Source organism: Saccostrea echinata, unplaced genomic scaffold, assembly GCF_033153115.1.
Source record: "Saccostrea echinata isolate AGI-Se365-2 ecotype Australia unplaced genomic scaffold, CSIRO_AGI_Sech_v1 ptg000054l, whole genome shotgun sequence".
Lineage (NCBI taxonomy): Eukaryota > Metazoa > Mollusca > Bivalvia > Ostreida > Ostreidae > Saccostrea > Saccostrea echinata.
The window spans coordinates 22,369,238-22,389,961 of NW_026889803.1; the positions used below are offsets into that span (position 1 = coordinate 22,369,238).

Sequence of the window (20,724 nt, forward strand, 5' to 3'; positions counted from 1 at the left end):
ATGATCCATATTCAACATAGAATCAAAGAAGACGCCTAGATTTTTCACACATGATGAGACATTAATTTTATTTCCGTCAAAATTGATGCTAAATTCATTAAAATAATTAATTCTGTGCTTTGGAACGAAGATAATGAGCTCCGTTTTTTCTTGATTTATCTTCAGCAAGTTAGAGCGCATCCAAGAACTAATATCAGAAAGGCAGATTTCAAACGAGATGCTACGCCTATCCAGTGCTAGTAGGTGTTATTGCCATATACATTTGAGTATCATCTGCATAACACTGGAAACTCATGTTGTGTTTACGGCATATATCACAAATTGGCTTAGCAAACAGGCTGTAAAGCTTTGGTCCAAGTACTGAGCCTTGAGGGACACCAAATCCTAGATGGAAGTCTCTTGACTCAGATGAACCGACAGCAACGCATTGCTGTCGATCACTGAGGTATGACCGTATCCATGACAAGGCCGCGCCGGTTATGCCAAATGAAAATTCTAGGCGATTGATAAGAATAGTGTGATCAATCACATCGAAGGCTGCAGATAAGTCCAGCATCAATAGAACAACACATGAGCCCTTGTCTAGTGCTGATGTTATGTCGTGATGGACTCTCAGGAAAGCAGTCTCAGTTGAATGATGAACACGGTAAGCTGACTGCTGTCTATCATGCAGGTGGTTTGACTGTAAGTGATCTTCTAGCCTAGAATTAACAACCTTTTCCAGGATTTTAGAAATAAATGGAAGGTTTGAGACAGGGCGATAGTTCTTATACACTTCTTTGTCTTATCCCTGTTTCTTCAAAAGAGGTCGAACAACAGCATTTTTCAGTGATGTCGGAACAATTGATCCTATTATTGATTTATTTATAATGGTTGTGATTGTTGGAAGAAGACTGTCAACACAGGATTTCAAAACGGATGTTGATATTGGGTCTAATATATTCACCAAAAAATGCAAAGAAGTATCGTTGTTTTATAAAAACCAGGTGTAAAAGGTTAACACAGCATGGAAATGAATAAAAATCATTACATGACATTATATTACAGACCTGTCAACCAACCCGAAAAATTCCAGACTCTTGAAAACTTGAATTCTTGATCTCTCAAAATTTTTCCTCTGTCCTGCGGACTTTGAGGTATCTCGAGTTACCTGTACTATTGTTTAATGACTTTTGTAGATATTTGATTAACTGGATAATTGCAGTACTAATTATAATTCTCAGAACTAGTTCTAATATTTATTTCTATAGTAATTGAAAATCAAGAGGCCCATGGGCCACATCACTCACCTGAGCACATTGGCTCAGCAAAAGCACAAATCAGTTCAGTATTGAAAAGATTAATGGAGGGTGGGGGGGGGGGGGGCTTGAATTTTAAACTACCTGATGATGCTTCCATGTCAATATAACAAATGGCTTTGTTGTACTTGAGAAGATTTTAAAAAATGTTTCCCATATATTCCTTTGTAAAAATTTGATCCCCATTGTGGCCCCGACCCTATCCCAGGGGTCATCATTTGAACAAACTTGAATCTACACTACCTGAGGATGCTTCCATATCAATATGACTAAACATAGCTTTTCTGTTTTTGAGAAGAAATATTCTTTCTATATGTTCTTATGTAAAACTTCCTACCCCCCACTGGGCCCCACCCTACCCCCGGGGTCATTATTTGAACAAAATTGAATTTACACTACCTGAGGATGCTATCATATCAAAATGACTAAACTTGATTTTCAGTTCTTGAGAAGGAGATATTTTCCTATATGTTCCTATGTAAAATTTTCGATCCCCCATTGTGGCCCCGACCCTATCTCTGGGGGTCATCATTTTAACAAACTTGAATCTACACTACCTGAGGATGCTTCCATATCAAAATGACTATTAATGGCTTTGCAGTTCTTCAGAAGTAGATATTTTCCTATATATTTCTATTTATTGCAGTTCTTCAGAAGTAGATATTTTCCTATATATTTCTATTCAAGACTTAGATCCTCCATTGTGGCCCCATCCTACCCCCGGGGGTCATGATTTGAACAAAATAGCTGAGGATGCTTCCACATAAATATGATCAAACAGGGCTTTGCTGTTCTTGAGAAGAAGATTTTTAAAGATTTTTCCTATATATTTCTATGTAAAACTTTGATCCTCCATAGTTGCCCCATCCTACCCCCGGGGGTCATGATTTGAATAAATTTGAATCTACACTACCTGAAAAGCTTCCATATAAGTATGACCAACCAGGGCTTTGCTGTTCCTGAGAAGAAGATTTTCAAAGATTTTTCCTATATATTTCTATGTAAAACTTTGATCCTCCATTATGGCCCCCGCCCTACCCCCAGGGGTCATGATTTGAACAAACTTGAATCTACACTACCTCAGGATGCTTCCATATACATGAAAATATGACTCAACATGGTTCTGCTATTCTTGAGAAGAAGATTCTTAAAGATTTTTCCTATATATTTCTAAGTAAAACTTTGATCCTCCATTGTGGCCCCGCCCTACCCCCGGGAGTCATGATTTGAACAAACTTGAATCTACACTACCTGAGGATGCTTCCATATAAATATGACTCATCATAGCTTTGCTGTTCTTGAGAAGAAGATTTTTAAAGGTTTTTCCTATATATTTCTATGTAAAACTTTGATCCTCCATTGTGGCCCCCGCCCTACCCCCATGGGTAATGATTTGAACAAATTTGAATCTACACTACCTGAGGATGCTTCCACATGAGTTTCATTTTTCTTGGCCCTGTGGTTCTTGAGAAGAAGATTTTTAAAAGATGCTATTAATTTTTCACATTATAAATTCTTTATTATCCCTCCTTGAAAGAGGGCATGGCCATTCATTTGAACAAACTTGAATCCCCTTCCCCCAAGGATACTCTGTGCCAAGTTTGGTTGAAATAGGCTCAGTAGTTCTAGAGAAGAAGATGAAAATGTGAAAAGTTTATGACAACGATGCCAACGACAACAACAACAATGACGACAACAACAGATAATGGACAAATTTCCATCAGAAAAGCTCACTTGAGCCTTCAGCTCAGGTGAGCTAAAAAAAGTGTTAGAAATAAATATTTTTCCTAATTTTGCTGCAGTTGGTAAATTAACTAACTTGGATTATCATCTCTCCATTAACGATTTGTTGTCTTTAACATAACATCAAAATGTTGCAGTGTTTGAAGTATCTGTATATTGCCCCTATTTCATTTTTCATCATCGTTTTACATAAATATACACTTATAACAACATTTACATGTATTTTCCAGAGTAATTTAATAAATAACCTAAAAGCTAAGTTCAGGGTTCTCCATGAGCTGTTTTACTGTGTCAGCCCCAACACAGTAAAATTCTCCTGGACACAGTAACAATTCAAATTTTATGCATGCAACACAGTAAAAATTTTGTGATAAAGTAAGATCTGTGATAATCAGAAAATCAGAATATAAATTCTCTCTTACTGAAACTTTAATCAAACAAATCTACCATCTTTCAATTTTTAAGGCAGAGCACTTAATATCTCTTAATTAGGGCACTTCGTCGTGCTTCACCTTGCATAATCAATTATATATCTCCTAAACCCTCGCCAGACTTTACGCATGAAGGAACAAAGACAAATAATTTGTTTTTACACTTCCATGTAACTGCATAATTGATAGTTGCATTTTTAAATATTATTAAAAAATTTAAAATTTATTAAAAATATACGTCTTTATACTTCAGAACCCTATCTCTAGAATTATGTTGGACACTGTGAGTCAAACATCGTTAAGATTCCGTAATCATTTCATTGATGTAAATTTGTTAAAGAATTTAAAGGCTCCCCTAAAATTATTTTACTATTCTAAAGTTTCTTTTTTTTAATTTGAAACTTCGACCAACTGACAAAAATCACAACAAATTAAATACTTTTACAGTGGGGAATTAGATCGATTTTTTCGACCAGAATTTCCTCTTCTCTTCAGAGCATGTTTGAAATATGAAGTTAAATATACATTGTATATACAAAAATATCAAGGTTTAATATACATGTAAACCTTGTAGACAGTGGTACAAGTATATTATTCAAGTTTTTTTTTAATATCGTACTTTTTTTTAAATGGTGTGTTGGGGGAGGGGGCGATTACGGTATGTTGGTTTGTCTTATAGTACATTGTATGTACGTTATTATATGGAAAAATTCTAATTGTTTTAAATATCCATTCCATTAATTTTATTTTTATTAATATGTACAACCATACAATTTGCATAAAGAACTGGTGATTCAAAAAAGTTGTGTTTGTATGCTTTTGTAATTATAATGAATAGTGGTTCAGTTAAATTGCAAATTTGATCACGAAAATACCGCGAATATTATTAATTAGTGGTTCACGTAAAGTCTGCAACACAGTAAAATTTCAAATGATGGAGAACCCTGTAAGTTAGAATAATAATAATAAACTAGAAATATGTCCATAGGATATGAATGCCCTGCCGAGGGTATATTAGTAAAGCAACATGAAAATTTGTATTAGTGTATGAAATCTGATGAGAATATCTTAAAGTTTCTTTAAAATTGAAATCTAAATAGTTGGATATAGATGATTAATTCACACTAAATTATGTATAAGTGCATAAGATTACATAAATATATCTTAAATGATTTCTTTAAAACTAAACAAAATGCAAATTTAAAAAAAGTGAGGTCAAGGTCACAGAAAAAGTTCAAGGTCAAACATTTTTGATGCAGTTGAACAGTTCTCACAAATACGTATCAGCATATTAAGTTTGATAAAAATATTTTGAATGGTTTATTTGAAACAGAACTATACACAAATTTAAAATAAATGAAGTTAAGGTCAAAGGAAAGGTCAAGGTCAAAAAATGTTGATGCAGTTGCATAGCTCTCATCAATATCTATCAGCAGATGAAGTTTGATAAAAATATCTTGGATAGTTTCTTTGAAACTGAGCTTTGAACTGAGCTAAACACGAAGCGCGACAGAAGGACAGACACTCAATCAAAGGAAGACGGACATGACAAACACAATATGCCCCAGCCATATTCATGGCGGAGCATAAAAAATTATTGATAATTTTTTCCCATGAAATAATTATTCTTTAAACATGATATGTTAATTATTAAATTTCAAAACCTGTAAATCTTTATTTACTAAAAGATAAGTCCTTTCGCTTCGGAGTTCTGAATGACTGTGAAGACTGAATGATGAGTGAACATTGAACGCAAGGTGAATGCAAAGTGAATGAACGGAGAGCGAACGCTGAATGCTTTGTGAACACTGAACATGAGCACATGGTAAACGCTGAACGCAAAACTGTACGTGAACTGAGAGCGAACGCTGAATGAACCGTGAATGCAGGCTGAACGAACGGTGAGCGAACAGAAAAATGGGAAAGTAGAACGTTTCAGGGACTGTATGAGCTGCAAATTTTCCAACATTGTCCTGTAATTTGGATATGTACAAGTTTAAGTCACAATATGCATTCTGTGCAAATGAGATGAATGGACAAGTTGCCGCTCAATGTAAACAATGTCATTGAAAACTGGTATGCATATGATTTTCAATAGAAATGTGACTAAATCGCTAGACCCCCATTGCAAAAGCCAGTGTCGCTCAGCATTATTTAATACTTTCATGTGATATAATATATCATTCACTGCCCTAAGACATGGTTTAATAACATTGATACAAAAAATTAAGAAACTTAGGAAATTTATTTTTCTCAAAGCACAGGGACCCAACTCTCATAGCTTAAGTGCACTGATCCTTATGTAAAAAAATTTAAATTGATATATTTAAAAGCGAAAATGTCATGTGATTTTAATAATTAAGAAACAAAATTTACAAAATTAAGTTTCTTCAACAAGAGACATAAATAATTAATTCTGTCTCTTCTTTCACTGCGAGATATTTCCATGAAAACTAACCGCATTAGACAGTGTTAGATGGACATAAGAATAATGAAAAACTTTATTAAAAAAAAAAAGAAATAGAAGAAAACGTTTTTTCTTGTTTATATACTAAGAGCATTTTGACCCACATCCTCATTTTTTTTTTCTTCAGATTGATTGGTTGTTTATTTATTTAAAAACTTATTAATTTTTAAATTGAATAAGCTTGAGAAAATACTTCTCACTGATTTAGAGATTTTACAGTAAGAAATCAAAAGCCTGAAAGGCTTCAATGGCATAGAACATGAAAACCAATTTCAAATCATTTTTTTTTTTTTTTTGAATTTGAAGATAGCAGTAGGTCAAATAAGTGACTAATAAAAATGTTAAGTTTTAAACAAAATATCAAAATTACAGTCTGGGGCATTATGCCATGGTTCGAATAGAGCAGGGTTCAAATTGACTATACACCGTCGAACATGTTCATGCTGGACATCAAACTCATCTTTTCAGTTAATTAAAGAATTATCAAGAATTTAATGAATTTATATGAATATAATTCTAATTGTCAATGTCTAAGCATTGTTTTAGTGCATCTAACTCACTCTGTTACGACTACGATCGAGATATTAGCGGGCGTGGTAGGCCTATACGGTAAGAAATGGTGAAATACAGTAATAATATCAGTTTTTATGATAAAATTGGTTATAAGATTGTAAAAGGTTTAGATTTGGAAATTCAATCCTTTCAGTCTTCTAGCATTCGTGTTAATTTAATATTGTGGTTATTTTACCGCCTATTAAGTTGTTTGTGTTTACATGGTTCTCCGTCGTAAATTTATGTTATTCATGTCATTCAACACTGCCTTTCTTTAGAAATTCATCCGCAAGAAACTGTCATGTTTTTCTTGTGTGAAAATAAATCAGGATATCTTTGTTATGCAACAGAATTATTTGTAGATATAATTGATGCAATTTTATTTCAAGCCATTATTCACTGTGAACATTTTCAAAGAAATCGATGCATTGTTATTGCTATTTTCTTTTGTGGATGCATGGACTGACACATTCGGTAACGTAAAGTTTGGTCGCCCGCTACATGGCATTCGAGCTCAAGAGCTCGATGCCATAAAAATAAGACAATTCTATGTCAGTTACCAGTAATTAAGTTCTGATATGAATATTGGATCATTATCTTTTATCAGTTAAATTATTTTCTTTTTCTAAATCAATTTTCATGCAACAAATTAGAGATTCGAAAATCGTTTTGAATTTTATGAGTCCACAGTTGAATTGTAATTTTTAATATTAATAAAATTATATTTACACATAAATTCTATAGTCTATAATTACAATTTAACATTTCAGTAAACAATTTACAGAGAGTTGAACATCTCACTATTACCATTTCAACATACCTAACTATTCTTATCACAATAAGGCCATTCCAAGTTTTTTCTCTGTTTAAGCTTCCACCCATCTTTCAAAAACCTACCTACCTATTCACAAAAAACACACATTCAATCCAAAATTTAAAACACAGACTTTATAGTCAGAAAAACTGACATCATTCAAAGAATTTGGTTTTATTAATCTCTTTTCCTCATAGAGAGATATACTTCTTAGCAAAATCAACGTATTAGATACTTCATAAGCTGATATATACCTAATATGACAGATTTCAGACAAATGTAGAAAGAAATTGATAGAATTCAAAGATTTTGACCACATGAATCAATTTCAAAACTCTGATTTTGTTTGTTTTTTCTGATCAGGGGTGTCAAAAAACAAGGTGCAAGCGAATGCTAAACATAGAAAAAACTTGAATGGCCTAAGAATAACAGAAACACATTCATCAAAGATGTTAATAATTGGGTAATACTACTAATATTTTCCCCTGGCAGGCGTCGGCAGGCGTATTTTAGTATGACCGTAATAATTTCATTAAATTGTTAAGGAATAATTACTGATAAATTAATGAAAAGCTGATAAAAAAGTCGTTGAATTATGACTGAAAGGTCACTGAAAGGTGACTGAAAGGCGACGAAAAGGTCACTAAAAGATAACTGAAATGTGTCTGCTGAAATGTGACTGAAGGGTACCTGAATTGTGGCTGAAAGGTAACTGAAAGATCACTGAAATGTACCTGACATTCAGTGACTGAATAACCACTGAAAAGTCACTGAAAGCTGCCTTTTAGTTTTAACTGAAATGTCTTGTTTCTTCCTGTGTACATGTGCTAACATTTCAAGCATCTTCAACGAGTAGTTGCTGGGAAAACTTTGACAAAGATTTGGTACACACAGATGCATGGATAAACAGGAAGTTGACATCAGTATTACAAAAATAAAACCCACTGCATGGCATGCATAAACAAAGAGTGTGTCAAAATTTCAAGCATCTGTGAAGATTAGTTGCCGAGAAAACTGGGACAGAAAATTTGTATGGACAGATGCATGAATAAACAGGAAGGTGACATCAGATTTGTATAAAAATGAATCCCACCATATGGCATGCCAAAATAAAGAGTGTGCTAAAATTTCAAGCATCTGCGAAAAATATTTGTTTAGAAAACTGTGACGAAAATTTGTTACAGACAAACAGCTCCGGACAGATGCACGGAGAAACAGGAAGTTGACACCAGATTTGACAAAAATGAATCCCATCGTATCCCAGATGGCATGCCAAAATAAAGAGTTTGCTAAAAGAATGATTACACTTAGTGTACAAAACAGATGGTCCCCAGTAAATTGCACAAAAATAAAGTATTGAAATTAGCCCAATGAAATTAATAATGCGATTCTTCTATGTCTAAATCGCAACTTTGCGAAATTACAGGAATTAAAATATCAGTAAAAATAAAGAACGAAGCTGTGTTTTGTAAGAGGGGTTACTGAAATTCATGAATCTCCATTGATTTTCAAAGTTATTCCGATTTTTAAAGCCGTAATACATGGTGAGCACATTGTTGCCTAAATTTCTCGAAAGGACAGAAGGTGAATAACTACAGGAAATTCAACATATTTAAGGGAGAATTTTGGGCAAGCCTGCACTCAGGGAAAACTTTTTGGAAAAAGGTATAAAACACCTACAGTTTCCTTCACTATACATGGGTATTTATATGTCATTGACCTCATTGTGACCTGTTTAATATTCACTTTTATCACATGATTTTTAGACTCAGGTAAATGCGTGAATACAAAAAATCAATAAATCATGTTCCTTTAGCTCCAATAAGAATTTCGTCAAAAGCGACCAACTCAGTCAGTAACATTTCAATTGATCAACATCGAATTATTTGTTTCTGCCAAGTATTATTACTTCTGTTAGATACTGCTAAAATATTCATTTAATTTTGAATTTTTAAAGAAATATTTCTAAACCAGTACTTCTCTGTAATTTTCCTTATTTTTCTTTGTAATACTCACAGGAGTTCTTTCACTGTCACCATTTTCACAGTATTTGTGTTTTTTCATACTCACTTATGTTATAATGCACTCTGCATCAAAATATATGATTAAACCCTTAACAATTATGACCAAATTATGACAAAATGGTACCCCTAACAAGTTAAATGATATATAACACTCCCATGTTCTAGACAATAAAAATATTAAAGATTTACTACCTAAAATATGGGGTATATTATGCGTTATGCTGTTGCAGCTGAAAAATGGCTTTGTTTTCCAGTTTTTGTTTCAGAAGATTTACAATAGAAACTCTTAGTTATAGAAGTCAAACCATTGTGAAATTATCCCTCTTTTATCTGCAATTTACTGTATGTAAATCAACAAAATATTAGCGAAATAATGTTTAAATATGTGAAAATGCAGATACGTTATGAAATTTAATATAATTCTACTGTTTGAACTTGCAGTTTAAAAAAATATATGTTAATGCATTACTCTTACTTTAGGTTCATTTTAAAATTAGAGTTAACTGATAAATGAAACAATAAAGAAAAGTTTGAGTGGATTCTTCGTAACTTTAGAAAATGACACATTTTCTTCTTACTGGCATAAAAATGTCCCAAAATTCTGTAGTGTCCGCAACATGTGCTTATTCTGGAATGCATTATGAATTATATTTCTTTTATTTTACATGTAAGAGGCCAGTACAGCTACTAATCTATCTACCAAAAAATATCAGACTTTTAGCTCAGTGTTGCTTGGAATTCTGGCAAATATATTGTGTTTTGTAGAGTCCGCAACAGCTTTTTAAATTCACAGTTTCTTCAAAGAAATGTAACATGATTTCAATTGATCATCACTATAATTGTGCAAATAGTCAATACAAATATGTAAAGTTACAAAACTTAGTGGAACTATAACTTCATACTTTGAATAACACCCATAACGACTTGTTTATACATAATATTCAAAATCTTTCAATTGTCAGTCTTATGTTATATATTGAAAGTTAATTTTCATGTGGTATTTAAAACTGAATAAGTGGAAACTAAAGAATATATCAAGATGTTAATTGTTAATTAATAAGTGTAGTTCTAATTAATACAGTTGTGTTGCGGACACTACAGTAATAACTATATACCACATTCATTTATTATTTTCACTTTTTTATTTCATTAAATATTTTTGAAATGTAAAACATTTCTCTGATATTTTGCTCCTTTGATAATACAATTAGTTAACTGGATTAAGATAACAAATGGTGATTTTTGTACAAGATAACACTTCAAACTTACTGGTATATATATGGGTTTTATTTTCCAGGCCGGAAAGCCATTTTTGACTAGCCTTTTTTATTTCCCTATAATATAACACCATTAACTGTACATACAGAACTAGTTAGAGATTAAGATTTTCAATTTACTCCATTAAAACCAAATATGGTGTCATATAGCAATATTTCAATTTATTATATAGTCTATTTATAGTCCATATATAATCTATACAAACGCAAACAGTTCATAACACTACATATTCACTGGTTTTGAAGCCATATTCACCGGTGTGCGTGCAGCGGCATTGTGACGTCACAATCAACACCTCAAACAATGTTGTAAACAATGGTTGCAACGGCCGGAGCCAGCTGTGTACCTGAGCAAGAAAAACATTAGCCAAGCCTATCGCAGGATTATTTTTTTAAACATTTCGATGTCTTACAAACAGCAAAAGGAAAACACGGAAGCTATAACTTGTAATTTGGACATTTTTTAAAAAATTTTTCCACGACAGAAGTTCGTAAATGAAAGTGGTATCATCATGCAGCCTTCAACGTCTTATTTATTCAAATCCGAACTATATAATAAAACAATTATGGACTCTTTCGGTGGTGAATATGGTTTGTTATTCACCAGAAAAATATCAATATTGACCTCGGCTTCGCCGAGGTCAATATTGATATTTTTCTGGTGAATAACAAACCATATTCACCACCGAAAGAGTCCATAATTGTATAATATTGTAGTGTCTGCAACAATTCCAATACTGAAAAAAAAATTATGGATGCCTCAGTAAATTCTTTAATTCATTGAATTTATCTATAAAACTATTTGTTATAACTTCTTTAATTGTATTAAAATAAGTAAAATCATAGACATTATTTTAAAACTACAAAACAATTATACATCAAGAAATAATTAATGGTCCTTGTTATGTGGTTATTTTCATCTCAATAAGCCACATTCTGCATCTTTTTATATGATACATTTTCAAGAGTTGATCCTGTGGTATGTAATTCAGCCTAGAAATGAACATTTATCAACAATTATTTTTATAAAAATGACAAAAGATTATTCTTATGGTTACTTGTAGTGTCCGCAACAAAAATGCTATGCATTTTCAAAGCTAGACAAGATACAAACAAAGATATCCAGGATGTTATGACAAATGTATTTGAAATTTAGAATCATTCAAATTAATTTTCACATGATAATTATATAGGTCTTATGTGTGATTGTAAAGGTAGATAAACTTAAGGAAGGGAGATAAATCAGGCAAAAAAATTAGAAAGTCATTAATGTGAATAAAATTTTTGTTTTCAAAGAGAACCATAAGATTTTTCTTTTATTTCACTGCAATTAGGTACATAATCGAAACCTGCAAGAAGTTTGGAATAAATAAATATCTTTAATATTTTATTTTAGACATAACAAGTGTAATGTAGTGTCCGCAACACAAGGTCTCGCCCAAAATCTGACTTCGCATAACTTTTTTCGTAAGAATCCTTATATAAAAAAAATTTGGGACTCATTTGCATAGGTATTGTACTTTCTAGAAAACATGTCAATAATGTGCTGTTTGACTTTTTATTTTTTGGTCCAAGTGCAACACAATTAGCACAAATACTGTGAAAATGGCGTGTGTACTTGGTAAAACCAATGATGATAGTGGCATGTGATGGATGTATATATTGTTCAGATACTAGGTCTATATTTGGCAGACGGATAAAATAATGATGCAGCCATTCTTAACAATATTTGACAAACAAAAGTAATGGAATTTTAAATTGGGCAAAATGTAATGATAATTTAGTTTTAGATCATGGCTTTAGGTCTCGCTCAAAGAGTTTCAAAGACATGTCCACATCTTAGCAAAAGCATCATTCCTCAAAATATTCTTAACTGTAAAACTATCAGTACATCATGAGGGTAGAAGTACCTAGATGGTGAAACACTAGGAAGCTTACTTGGGCAGTGGCCTTCTTCCAAATAAAAAAGTTAAACAAACAAACCAACAAGCACACACACAATTATGAAAACTGTCTTAGCGTTTAAATGTCATTACTGTAACAGCATTGCAAAAAAAAAAATGTTTTATTTTGTTATTCCGTACACCAGTATTTACTTAAATACGGAAATAGAGAGAGAGTTTCATATTATATAAATTCCATATTTCCCAAATCTCATTGAAAACAGTTATTTTTTCTTTGTTCTTTTTTTTTTTCATTAAAATAATAATTGTATGTTTACATTAGCAAGTTATTTATTTAGTTCTGAATTTCCACATATAGATGCCATGCTTTCCTAGCCATTGCATCCCTATTTAAAAAAAAATTGAAAATCCTATTTTTGAAACAAAATAAACTGGTTATTCATCTGTTTCTTCTTTTTTATATACTAAATGACTTCAAGGGTCTACCAGAACCTATCAAAATGGTTTCATTTTAAATAAAAATCTGGACTTAGTGGAGGGAGTACATGTACCTCTCCAAGATCCTTCCCCGCACCTCTCTTTACAGCCCTGAAATACAAGTCTTCGATCGATTGATGAAATGCCCTGCCTACTCCATATATCAATGAGTCAGAACTAAAACCCAACTCATACAAGTGCAACATTCTGGACTTAACACCCACAAGCAGGCATTTTTAAATACCTTTAATAAAACTATAGCACCGTTTTTAATGTAAATTTCCGCAAGTATTGTACCACACAGACAACAAAGAAATATATATTTGTAAAATAATTCAGCTTTGAATTAATTAGATGATATTAGAGGGGTCGGGAGAAGGGGCCACGGCAATCAGTTTTAGTGGAAACATCCTTTCAAGCATCTGCGAAGAATATTTCTTTAGAAAACTGTGACAAAATTTGTTACTGACAAACAGCTCCGGACAGATTCATGGATACACAGGAAGTTGACACCAGATTTGGACAAAAATAAATCCCACCATACGGCATGCCAAAATAAAGAGTAATCTAAAATTTCAAGCATCTGCAATGAGTAGAAACTGAGAAAACTGCGACGGAAATTTGGAGCAAACAGATGCACAGGTTAAAAACAGGAAGTTGATATCTGATTCATTCAAAAATGAATCCCACCATATGGCATGCCTAAACAAACAGTGTGCTAAAATTTCAAGCATCTGCGATGAGTAGTTGCTGAGAAAACTGTGAAGAAATTTGTTACAGACAGACAGATACACAGACACACAAGGGTAAAACAGTATACCCCCCCCCCTTTGGGTGGTATAAAAAGCAAGATTTCCAACAGCTGCAAATATCTGTTATTTATGTCCCTGGCAAATATCTGTTATTTATGTCCCTGGTCTACAGTAGTAAGATTACGTGCAAACAATTACTATTCCTTTTTAATGAAGTGAAGTAAACTAAAATACAAAAATAGATTTAAGCCTTGGTTTGAATTTCAAAAACATACAATACCATATTCTCTATAAAGCACACTATAAGTTTCGAGCATAGCTCTATATTATACACTGTCCAATCCATATATACATAATGTGAAGCTATTTTCTAGGACTACAATGCCATGAAAGGGAAAGAAACTACAATGGCAGAAGGTATATATTTCTACAAGATTGCCTTACCCCTTGATCGACCTGCTGAGCTAGTGTATTCAAGGGTTTGAGAAAACAAAGAAGTGGAAGAATATTCTGAAACATAAATGTTTAGTCTTTTTTAGTTTTATTAGTTGATGAAAGTTTCTACTCATGAATTGGAGGCAGTAAGCATCATAACAAATACAAAGAATGATTGGCTTTTCAATTTTCATGTTTAAATGAAATTGTTTTTACTAGGTTTCTTATAAAGGTCTTCCACCATAGCAGAAAACCTTAATTCTTGTTATTCATAGGTCATTTTCCAACTATCTTTTGTCTTCATTGATATCAGACCTTATTTTTCCTTGATAAACCCCAATCATTATTAGATCTATTACAAATATTATTCACTTCTTCATAGTTCACCATATGTCACAGAATCAAGTTGAATGATTTCAAAGTTGGTTTTTTTTTTTCAGAGAGGATGCATCATTAACTATTTCAAAAATTTATTTTTCATTTAAAAAAAAAATAACTTTTGGTTGCATTTTACCCATTGTCATTTTGTCCATGTGTTTTCTCCAAAATGGCTCAAGAAATTAACATATATATTAGTTAAGGGATTATAGAAGATTTCATACGCTTTTGTTTAATGCCTTTGATTTTTGCATCTGTCACTTCCTGTGATTTTAAATTTTTTTTTCAATTTTTTTTTTTTAAGTAAAGGCACATAGTGTATAAAAGACTGAAAACAAAAACCTACCTTAGAGTTTAAACTTATAGACTCAAACAAGAGCTTCAAACAAGAGGCCCATGGGCCATATCGTTCACCTGAGCACATTGCTAGGAAAAAGCAGAAATCAGTTTCGCATTGAAAAGCTTAAATATGTAAGTGATCACAAATCCCCCCTCCCCAACCTGAGGATGCTTCCATACAAATATGACCAATCATGGCTTTGCTGTTCTGGAGAAGAAGATTTTAATGATTTTTCCTGTGTTCACTCATTGTGACCCCACCCTAGCCCTGGTGATCAGGATTTGAACAAACTTGAATCTACACTACCTAAGAATGCTTCCATATAAATATTTCTAATCATGGTTAAACTGTTCTTGAGAAGAAGATATTTAAAGATTTTTCCTATGTTTTAATATGTAAAACTTTCATCACCTATTGTTGTCCCATCCTGCCCCAAGGGGTCATGATTTGAATAAAACTGAATCTATACTGCTTTCACATAAGTTTTATCTTTTCTGGTCCAGTGGTTCTTGAGAACAGCAATATACGATTGGTCATAGTTATATGGATGCATTCTCAGGTAGTGTAGATTCAAGTTTGTTCAAATCATGACCCCCTGGGGTGGGGTGGGGCCACAATGGGCTATACAAGTTTTACATAGGAATACATAGAAAAAAAAAACTTTGTATCCTTGGGTAATGTAGATTCAAATTTTTGTTCAAATCATGACCCCCCAGGACAATAGAGGGGCCATAACAGGGGATCATAGTTATACAAAGGAATACAAATGATAAATCAATAAAAAATTGTCTTCTTAAGAACAGCAAAGCCATTATTTGTCATATTAATTCAAAAGCATCCCTATAAAGTATAGATTCAAGTTAGTTTAAATCAAAAACCCCCACCCCTCGAACCACTTTTATATCAAAACTTTTCAAGACTGACCTGATTTCTGCTTTTTTGTAGCCAGAGTGCTCAGGTGAGCGATGTGGCCCCTTGGCCTCGTCTTAATTATCTCCCCTTGCACAAGATGAAACACTTCCTTCAAGTTTGGCTTAATGGTGGCTTATAGGTCCTTAATGATGGCTTAATGGTTTTCTTTAACTCACCATTAAGCACCTTTAGGCTACCATTAAGTAATAAATACACCACCATTAATTTACCATTAAGCCATCTCGAAGTCCTTAATTGGTGCTTAAAGGTGGCTTATAGGTGCTTAATGGTAGCTTCTAGACAATCTTTAAGTCACCATTAAGCCAGACTTATAGGTGCTTAATGTCCAAATTCCATTAAGCTACCATTAAACCACCTTAAAGCCACCATTACGTCACCATTACGCAGTCGATAAAACTGCTTTTATGAGTTAAATATTTTTATAATGATTTCTTCACAAAAATTATAAATGTCGAGTTTATATATTTGTTAATTTCGCAGAAATAATGTAAAAGAAAGGAAGTTAAAAAAAAATAAATGAAAAAAAAAAACATTCCCAACAGGATTTGATCCCACGACCATTAGATTGGAGGGCGAACGCTTTAACCACTGAACTATCGGGGCTGTTGAAAAAGTGGTGAATTATAAAACCTTTATTTTTAACAAAACTTGTTTGAACTTGTACCTCTACATGTATTTTTTTTCCTGATGTTTATATTTATTAATCAATAATGTAAGTAAGACTGGTCACCCTTAATTGATTCGGAAGATTCTCTTTAAAAGTTTAAAGTTCGTATAATCATGATAAAAACCTGTGATGAAAAAAATATGACTGGAAATATTTGTGTTGAAAACGGATTAATTTACTGTTTCAAAACGTAAAGAAAGTGCAAAGCTTGTGCGTTTAATGGTTAAATTAAAGTAACCACAGATCGCTAGTCCATACGCAATGAATCACCAAATTAAAAGTAAAATTACACACGGTTGGGAAATAAATTGTTGGTAACGTTAAAACAATTGAAATATGGAGATAACGAACATTTAAAATTTAAGACTGATTAAATGCTTAGCATTTTGTACTTAAATCAAATCTAAAATATTAAGTTAATTTATTTGAAAGATTCGATTTACTTAAAGAAAATAATATTTTCCCGTAAGTCGTTGTGTTTGTAAATCAGATTTAGAACAAAAATGTTTGATGACTGCGCACTGGTTTACATGCACACGATGGATTGCTTTGACCACAAGCGATCGAAGGAATGGTTAATGGTTGCGTAATTGTAAACAAACACAAAATCTGGCAAGACGTATTGGATTAAGGCTACATGTATCATGATCAAATTTAAAGCAAAGATAAACGATATTCGATATTAATAATTGTCCATTAATTGTCGTGTTTACAAAATAGACTTAATACGCCGATTTTTATTTTGTTTACAACTGTGGGTCAATGGTTCACACGCGGTAGATCGCTTTAGATCTTCTCAGCCACGCATGACCGAGGGATGGGTTACGTAACGGTAAACAGAACAGAATCTGGGGTTCAGGTGAATGTAAGAATCACGCAGTTAATGATTGTGAATTATTTTACTCTTAAAAGTTTTTTTGCGTTTATACTGTTTGCTTTCATAATTAAACAAAGAAAAGATACTTGTACTTTTTTCTGTTTTCTCTTTCTTTCTCTCTTGGAAGGTTCCTTATATTAAAACACAATAAAAAGAGAAAGTTGTCACCGAATAATCTGAATAGAAACCAAAGAGCACATTTAAAACCTAATTTAAAAAAATTAGGATACAGCATTGAAAGATATATTATTTATGGCAAGTTTATTTCAGTTATACACATAAAGAGTTCTTCTTCACTAGCCAAATGAAAACGGGTCCTTGTTTACGGGTCTCGCTTTTTTTCCCTACCATACACAAGACTTAAACAAAATAATATTTTCATGAGACAAAGAAGGTATAAAGGAACAACTTTTTATCGACAGCCATATCGAAATATTTTCTCGTTTTTGAGTTATAAAGCAAAAACTTTCAAGGGCCCTAGATCCCTAATTTAAGGGGCCAGCTCCTTTTTAGTGGTGTCAAATAAAAGGTAATTAAATTGCACTCAACTTTTATTCTACATGTCTTAAGAAAATATTTCTTATTAAAAAGATACAAAGGAAAACATGTGTCAATTTATACTCTTTCATGCGTCTTAATTTTTGACCCCTATCTAGCGGCAGTTTGAACGCAGAAATCAAAAAACAAAAACCAATGTTCACAACTTCATTGCTTCTGTTTCTTATATTCAGTAGTATTTATGTTCCAACTTTTGTAGTCTCGAAATATTTGTCTGGAAATTAAAGACCCTAAATTTTCACTTAAAGGGAAATAACTCGAAAGCGGAAGTGGATTTTGGAAAAATATTATATAATTCTGATAGAGGTTTGTAATGTCAATAAACTCTGAAATTTTGATTAAAATCCGTTGAGAAATAAGCAAGATGTGAGGTATCAAAGTTAACAAGTAGGAAAAGGAGATAAAAATTTGGGCTGTAGCGGACGTTGATGTTCGGCATTTCGGGTAAAAATGAACTTCCAAGTACAAATCTACATATGTTGCTCTATCATCACTGAAAATCTCACGTTCCTGTGTTAAGTGCTTTTCTTGAAAATGCCCGGACAAACTAACCCTTGAAAATCACCAAATCTCGAAAATCTCCGGACCGGAAGTGACGTCATCAAAATAAAAAATACATAATTATCTAGATTTTTTAATTCTCTACCAGACCTGAAAGTTTCATGAAAATCGGGCGAGCTGTTTCCAAGAAATCGCGTGCACAAAATCGGTAGGAAAAAAAAAAAATAATAAAAATAGTGGAAAAGAAACCTAAGAATAACAGTAAGGTCTTCCGCTGAAGTCGGAAGACCTTAACTAGACGAGCTTGTTGCAAAGCAACAAATAAGTCTACCGTCTAAATTTCAAGGAGATGAGATCGAGAGACATCCATGGTCATAGGAGCAAGAATGAGCCATCTACCATTACTTCCGGTTTGACCGGAAGTGACGTCATTTTGACTACTTTTAATGATCTCCTTAGCTGCTACTTGTCATTTTGAACAACTTTGCTTCTATGATGCTATACAAATTCTCAATACTTTTTGAGATATCAGGAGAACACTTTTGGCCCCTCTAGCTCCCTAATTTTAGGGGCCAGCCCCTTATTGTTGATATCCTTTGAAAGATTGTGACATTCTACACAACTTTTGTTCTATATGTTCTAACAAAATATTTACAGGTAAAAAGATATTGTAGAAAAAGTGTTAGAAATTTGAAATTCTCGATATGCCTTTTTTCGGGCAATAGCGAGCGTCGGCGTGCAGCAATTCTGGTAAGAATGAAATACGTTTGTCACATCTACATATATTGTCCTATCATTGTTGAAAATCTCAAGTTTCTCTCTTAAGCCTTTTTTGAGAAAACTCGCGGACAAACTAACCCTCTAAAATTCATAAAAATGCAGAAATCTCGGAACTGGAAGTGAAGTCATCAAAACAAAAAAATATATGTCTAGATTTTTTGATGTTCTATCAGACCTGAGAGTTTCATGAAAATCAAGCAAGCCGTTTCTGAGAACTCGCGTGCACAAAATCGGTAAGAAAAAGAATAATAAAAACTGTGGAAAAGAAACCTCTGAAGACGGAAGACCTTAAAAATAGTGGAAAAGAAACCTAAGAATAACAAGAAGGTTTTCCGCTGAAGACGGAAGACCTTAATAATAAGAAACAGTAGAATCACTATAAGGTCCTCCGTGAAGACAGAAGACCTTAATAATAACTAGTTCTAATTGTAATGAGGACCATTACAGATGTTCCCCAAATGCTTTTCCTAATCATTTTGGGGCCCCATTCCCTATATGCTTCAAAAGATTAAACAAACTTTTGTATGTCTTTCACAACTTATTTCCAAAAGTATTTTGAAAAAATAACAATGCAAATATAGCACAGTGAGCATAAGCAAATCAGATTTAAGTACAAATGCAAGCACATGATTTCGAAAAAAACCAATTAATCAATTTTGATAGTAGTGTAATGTAGGAACCCCTTATACCTATTTATATTCTAAATTTCATTTTGTTTTGTTTAAAACTAAAAAAGTTATAGCCATTTAAAGTTTCAGCCAATCAAATTGCAGAACACATGCATGCTCGTGTTTTCAAGAATTTCTGTATAAAACATATTGTAGAACCTTATAATATATACCTTTATCTTAAATTTCAAAGGATTTTGTCAAAAAACAAGGAAGATATTGAGATTTTTGTTTCAGCCAATCACAGCGAAGCACATGTGCATGAGCTCATCTTGTCTACAAAACTAATATATTGTTACGTTTTGAGTTTTGAAGCATTTCATCAAAAGATAGAAAAGTTATGGCCATATTAAGTATATCAGTCATTGCACGTGCACTCATGTGCATGCATGTGTGAGCAAAATGACATTCGTTCCGAATATCTTCACAACAAGCCAGTTAACCCTAAAAAGGTTTTATCTCAATTGGATGACTAGTTTCCGAGAACACTCGCTGACAAAAAAGAACCGGAGGAGAAATTTTAAAAAAAGAAAGTAAAAACAATATGTTGCCCAAACGAAGTAAATGCATGCTTGTTGCTAGGGCAACAAGTTGTCTTCCGACCGACTTTTTGCTGAAAAAATATGTTGCAAAACTTCATTAGAGACATACCTAAATGTCACTTTTCTTATGTATTCAAGTGCTACACATTTTCAAAAATAGACCATAATTATTACAAGTTTTTTTTAATATAATCCATAGAAACAAACTTTTAAAACATTGGTGAAAAGTACGAAACAGAAATGTCATTTTCAGTTGATAAAAGGGAGAGGAAATGAGAAAAAATATAGCCTCCAATTTGAATTGGC

At 32.7% G+C, this 20,724-nt stretch overlaps 1 protein-coding gene across 2 annotated transcripts in view; it reads right to left on the reverse strand.

Annotated features, from left to right (window-relative positions):
- Positions 1-20,724, reverse strand: part of LOC133206083 (coiled-coil domain-containing protein 74A-like) — a 214,685-nt gene that overhangs the window by 128,466 nt on the left and 65,495 nt on the right. Inside the window, exon 4 of one of the 2 annotated variants that reach the window (XM_061342013.1) lies at positions 14,184-14,249. The exons of the other annotated variant lie outside the window; for it this stretch is intronic. Within the exon in view, the coding sequence (XP_061197997.1) occupies positions 14,184-14,249 (66 nt within the window). The remainder of the gene's footprint in view (positions 1-14,183; positions 14,250-20,724) is intronic. 2 annotated transcript variants of the gene reach the window in all.